This window comes from Trachypithecus francoisi, unplaced genomic scaffold, assembly GCF_009764315.1.
Source record: "Trachypithecus francoisi isolate TF-2019V2 unplaced genomic scaffold, Tfra_2.0 Lachesis_group13, whole genome shotgun sequence".
Classification (NCBI taxonomy): Eukaryota; Metazoa; Chordata; class Mammalia; order Primates; family Cercopithecidae; genus Trachypithecus; species Trachypithecus francoisi.
In genome coordinates, this window is record NW_022681458.1 from 62,920,623 (window position 1) to 62,926,622 (window position 6,000).

At 35.6% G+C, this 6,000-nt stretch overlaps 1 protein-coding gene across 3 annotated transcripts in view; it reads left to right on the forward strand.

Annotated features, from left to right (window-relative positions):
• The window catches only part of SESTD1 (SEC14 and spectrin domain containing 1), a 153,027-nt gene extending 151,774 nt beyond the window's left edge, over nucleotides 1-1,253 (forward strand). For all 3 annotated transcript variants that reach the window (XM_033230990.1, XM_033230991.1, XM_033230992.1), the window contains one exon: nucleotides 32-1,253. In XM_033230990.1, coding sequence (XP_033086881.1) covers nucleotides 32-161 — 130 coding nt within the window. In that variant the 3' untranslated portion in view covers nucleotides 162-1,253. The remainder of the gene's footprint in view (nucleotides 1-31) is intronic.
• The last annotated feature ends 4,747 nt before the right edge of the window (nucleotides 1,254-6,000 follow it).

Sequence of the window (6,000 nt, forward strand, 5' to 3'; positions counted from 1 at the left end):
CTGAGGTTTTTCTGTGTGTTTGGATTTTTAGAACCGAACAATATTTTGGGAGTCCAAGTGACATGGCTTCTACTGCAGAACACATCAGAGACAGGATGAAACTAGTTAATCTCAAAAGGCAGCAGCTGAGACATCCTGAAATGGTGACCACAGAGAGCTAATAGCTACCAGCTACCTACAGATTTGCAGTTCATAATCCCGCATGTTGTCAACATACTACAGCATTAGCCACCACACATTAAGATGCATTTCACAGCCAAAATAAGTCTCATTTCTTTTCATGATACATTTCTCTTTACATGTTAACACCTTGCTATTACCAAGGCATAATTACTTAACATGCTTCGAGGCTGTAGACTCCAAGTATCTTAAAAGAAGGAACTATAAACATTGCACTGAAAACTTGCTTTAAAGCTTTACCTGACCTGTCAGTTTGTAGATAAACAACTGATAATAAGCTTTGAATGGTGCTAATAAGAGTAGGAATTTTCTCTATTAAAAAAAAAAAAAAGATTGCCCTTCCTCCACAGGTGATTTAGTAAATTTAGACAGTAGTTAAACTCTTATTAGTAAATAGTGGTGTCCTCAAAATTTTACTTTGTAATTCTTCAGAATTGATTATTTTTATTGTGTCAATATGGAGAAAACCTTTCAGATCTTTGATATATCATAGTCATTAAAAGACCTTTTCCTATTTGTATTGATAACGTATTAAAAGTTGTTTGTGCTTAATAAAAGACTTCTTTAAACATCTTATTTAATTTAGTAGTTACATCCTATTTCTAAACATGAGTGCCTTATTTAAAAGGGCATTCTTAGGACTGTGAAGATGGTTTAATATTTGTTTTTTCATGGTGGTTGCATGTGTTTTAGACAAGAAATTCATATGTAAGCATGTATATATAATAAATAAGCATGTTTATCATGAAAAATTATTGTGAACAATTTAGATCTTTAAGAACTTATTAATAATGGAATACTATTTCTAATTTTTCTCTTCTTCAACTTGAAAAATATTCTCAAAATTATTAACTACCCTGAAGATATTTAGTCTTTAGGGGAGGAGGGCTGAGGAAGAAGGCATACATAATTACTTCAGTGTAATCCTTTATATCAGAGTAATCTTTCTGAAACTAAAATAGCAATTGTTAATAAAATTTAGTTTCTCATTATAGTCTAAAAGCAAAATAAATTCTTAAGTAGTCCAGTAACAGAACTGTATGACTCCTTTAGAAATAAAATTTATCATGAAATGCTAGTGCTTTTAAGTTTGTATTAAGTTTAAATGGTGAAATGCATATAATTTAAATTTTGTGTATTTTTATTTCAGAAAATTTTTTAAAAGATTCAAAGTTATTTTTTAGGCTTGTAGGTGTTACAAAATTACAAACGATTTGTATACTGGTTCCTTTTTGAGGTCTACAAACATGTTCATGTATCCTCCGATGCAAAAAAAAAAAAAAAAAACCTTCCCTCTTAACCTAGTTTTTCCAACCTTCTTCACTGACAGACTTCTTGGAGAAATCCACATCCAGTGCCCCTACATCCTCATCACTCACTACTCGGCACCTTGTAGTCTGGTTTTACACAGTACTCTACTGAAACTGTTCTTTTGAAAGTCAACAGTGGCCTCCAGTTACCAAACTGAATGGTTTTTTCTCTGTCTGAATCCCTTACCCTTTTCTCTCTGCAACATTTACACCATTGAGCAACCTTTCCTAGACAGTGTCTCCTTCCTTGAAGATGCTATCCTCTGAAATAACTGTGAGTACAGTCTTTGCATAACCCTAATTTAAGATGTGCCTGCTGAATAGTGCTCTCTCAGATCCTGTCCTCAGAATGCTTTTGGCTCTTCTCTAGGTATCTCATCCTTATGGTTTTTATTTTATACCAGTGTTCTGGATTACATATCTGGTCCAGAAATCTAGACCTGTACTTCTTTTTAATTGCCTACTTGACATTTCAACTTTGATTAAAGATTTACAATATTTATCACCTTTTCCTTCTGGAACAATTTAGGTTAATGGTGCAGCCTTTTTTCCTAGTCAAACATGCCAGGAAATTCAGGGCAAAGTTCAACTGCTCCCTCTTGTCTTATGTGGTCACTGTTTCTGAGAACATCCAGGAAGTTCTTTCTATACTTGATAATCTTCTCAGTCCTTTGGGGCTTTACTGCTGTGAGTATGAACTTTTATGATTATTTATTTTAGTCTTCATGATGGTGCTAGTCACATTCTACAGTTGTTTATGTCTGTACCCACTAAGCTCTTTTGAGGGAAGGAATCTTGTCTTCTCCCATTCCCAGTCTTGCTCATGCATAACAGATGCCCAGTCGTCCTAAATATGAATGGTGTATTATAGGCATTAGTAATAATCCCTGTTATATTGCAGTCTGAAGTATGTTTTAAACATACTTATTTTTTAAAGTTAGAACTGACTTACAAGTGAATCTATTCTTAGATTCTTAGATACTACTTTAGATATTTAGTTATGCTCAATAACTGAATATCAACAATACTCTATATCTGTTTCTTCTACTGAATTTCAGAGTAGTTAGAATGTTTTTCTTAAGACTTTGCTAGAAAAGAACTGGTTTGTTAGTAATTCCACCATCAACTCATGGAGTTGTAATTGCCAAACGAGTTAATTTTTATATAACTTAAGCTGTCCTACCTACAAAAAGTAAAATAAGGCCAGATTCATAAATGTTATTTGTAAATGGAGTGTTTCACATGAGGTCAAGTATGATTTTAACATAGTGAATATTGTTGCTCCTCATCTGTAAATTTGCTGCTGCTTTCATATGTGTATCTGTACATACACAGAGTTATGAATGAAAATCCAACAATGCCCTAAAGTGACTTTTTTCCATAGGGTCATAGCTCACTTAAAGTGAACATGTGAAAAAAGTGACTGCAATGTGTTTGAAACCACAAGCTGTTTCTTTTGCTTTCTTTCTTTTTTTTTTTTTTTTTTTTTTTTGAGACAGAGTCTCGCTCTGTTGCCCAGGCTGGAGTGCAGTGATGCGATCTCGGCTCGGCCCCATGCAAGCCCCGCCTCCCGGGTTCACACCATTCTCTTGCCTCAGCCTCCCAAGTAGCTGGGACTACAAGCGCCCACCACCATGCCCGGCTAATTTTTTGTATTTTTAGTAGAGACGGGTTTCACTGTGTTAGCCAGGATGGTCTCGATTTCCTGACCTCGTGATCTGCCCGCCTCGGCCTCCCAAAGTGCTGGGATTCCAGGCGTGAGCCACCGCGCCCGGCCTCCACAAGCTGTTTCTATGCCATAAATTAACATCAGCTTGCAAATCTCCGTAAGAACCACTCGTTTCTAATTGGTATATGTCACAGCCTCTCACATTCCTTTAGCCCATCTCAGGGAATTATTGAAATGCTGGCAGGATTAGTTTTATTTTGTTTTGGTTTTTTGGGGTTTTTTTTGTTTGAGGATTTTTTTTGCTTTCATCTTATCATTTGTTTGCTCCTGTGTAAGGTTAATATTTAATGGCATTTTGGCATCTGTTCTTCACACATGTCTAACCCAGCAGAGTTATGATGCAAAAATGATAACTTCATTTTAGGTCAAATTGGCTTTGTTCCCAGTCCTCATTGTTGGTGACTTTGTTCTGTTCTGGTGACTCATTGGTGATGTTGATAAAACTGCTCAGCCTGCCAGCTGGGATATTGATGGCAGGTGTAGGCTTCATTTCTAGGTAGAAGATTGAATACTTCTCACTTTATGGAAAGTTACATTGGCTATTGCTCCCATTTGTTAGCTAGTCTTAATGTGTTTGTTATTTCATTTTCTTATTAGCTGACATATGGAGTGGTATTATTTATTAGTGTCATATTCCTTAGTATGAGCATGACAATTAAGTTACCTTACTGATAGTGATGAGTAAACCATACTCTCTGATCTAAACCCATTGTTACCAATGATGTGATTATGAAGTTAGCTGAATCTGTCTCACTATGTGGTCTACATTCGAAGAAATAGTCAGAATTCTCTACTATATTGTAAGTTACTTGCCAATAGAGATTGGGCATTATTATGTACTCCTCCCCTTCTCACATCCTACTCAAAATACACAAGGCCATAGTAAAATACTATTGCTACTAAAAACTAAACGTACTGTGGCTGCTAATGTCCTTTACATCTTCAGTACAGGCAGAAACAAGCACCATTAAGTATATTATCAGTAGTAAGATCTGTATGATTAGGATATCTTTTCTTAAGCCCCCAAAGGAAAAATTCTCTAGCATTAAAAACATGGCTGGAACATAACTAAGCAGTTAACCTAATTAGTAGACTTCTTGTTAACTTTCAGTCCTAAAAAGGAAAAGCTTCAATTGGGAGTAGAAAATATACTATCCTGGTATATAGAGCAACAAATACCCTGATGAGATGAAGTAGAAACTTACCATTTGACATTATTTGACTTTCATACATGCTACTGAAAAGTCTAGGTTTAGCGAAGAAGCGTAAATAATGGCAATACTTGTAGAGGAAAGACCATACCAGCTAGAACAAGAACTGTAATGAATATAATGGAAAGTGTTTGGAGCTTGAATACTTGGCTTCAAAAATCTGGCTTTGCTATTTACTGTGACCTTGGTTAAAAAAAAAATCTGATAATTTCTCTGGGGCTGTCAAATAGAGAAGTCATACCAATTTCGAGGATAAAATACATAAAGAAATGTTGAAACCAAAATATCCAGAAATAAACAGAATGGAAAGTATCATTGCTATAATTATCTTTTCAGAATAGAAAATAAAGTATTCTTTATTCTTTCTGTTGTCTCACATGACAAGCATGGGATGGTGAGGAAATGGCACTTTGCTTATGTTCACTGCCCCCCTGCCCCATTAGCTCCACCACCCCTTCACCCTCACCTCCAGTTCACTAGTGTATCAGAATGTACGTTTAGAATTAACACGCTGAAGATACAAAAGGTACAGTTGGTAAGCTCATCAGTAAATAATAAGGCTTTGAAATCTGACAAATTAGCTGTTTTTATAGGAAGATAATAGACCAGCAAGATGGAAGACAAGTGGTGAGTATCATCTGTTTTGAGGTTGACAGGGTGTGATGTAACCCCATTAATAGATACAAGTAAAAGCAAGTCATACTAGGAGTTGGTATTAGTGAGCAAGCACCAACCAGTAGAAACAACAAGAGCATAAATCTGTTACTTATAAAGTATCCCAATAATGAGGTTAAAAAAAAAAAAAAACAGAACAAAACATGACAAGACCACAATTAGTGCTTGTTATTTATGCTTAGGAGCAGTCTCTTGGTAAACTTGGGCAGTGATGATGAACAGAAAATGGCCAACTGATACTGTAATAGAGGCACAGAACTAAGGACACTCCATGAGCTGGCATAAATACAGGGGAGTCTAAGACTGAAAAACGTTCGGGGGTATGACACTTAATATGACTCAACATTACTGCAGAATTTTAAAGCAAACATGAAAGCTTGAGAATAAACACTCGTTCCTGTACTTCAAGAAAAAGCAGAACCTGTACTAGAACATGAAGAACTTAGAGATCAAAAGACAGCCAGAACTATGATGAAATATTTTGAAAGCAGTGGGCACATTTTTTGAAGATTTTTTTTTTTTTTTGAGAACTTTATGAGGCTATATATAATTCCTGTATGTAATTTTATAGGAATTCTTAACTGAAAATAGTTATCAACTGCTAGGTGTCAGGAACAGTGTTATTAGGGATTTTAAGTTAGGCATGTAGAAAACTTTCTGACAAAAGGGCTATTGAACTCAAGCCAGTTGTCCAGTGAATCTCCAGGAGGCACCTTAGAAGTCTTTACGAGCTGAATACCATGTCTTTAGAGGGTCCACATGCATCTCTCTTGGGGGAAAAATGAGAGATGACTGGATGCCTTTCCACTGAGGACACAGTAGCTCACTCGCTATTTATGACCAAGCCTTATGTCTTTTTCTATTACAGATTCTTTTTTAGTCTGGAAAAATAAAA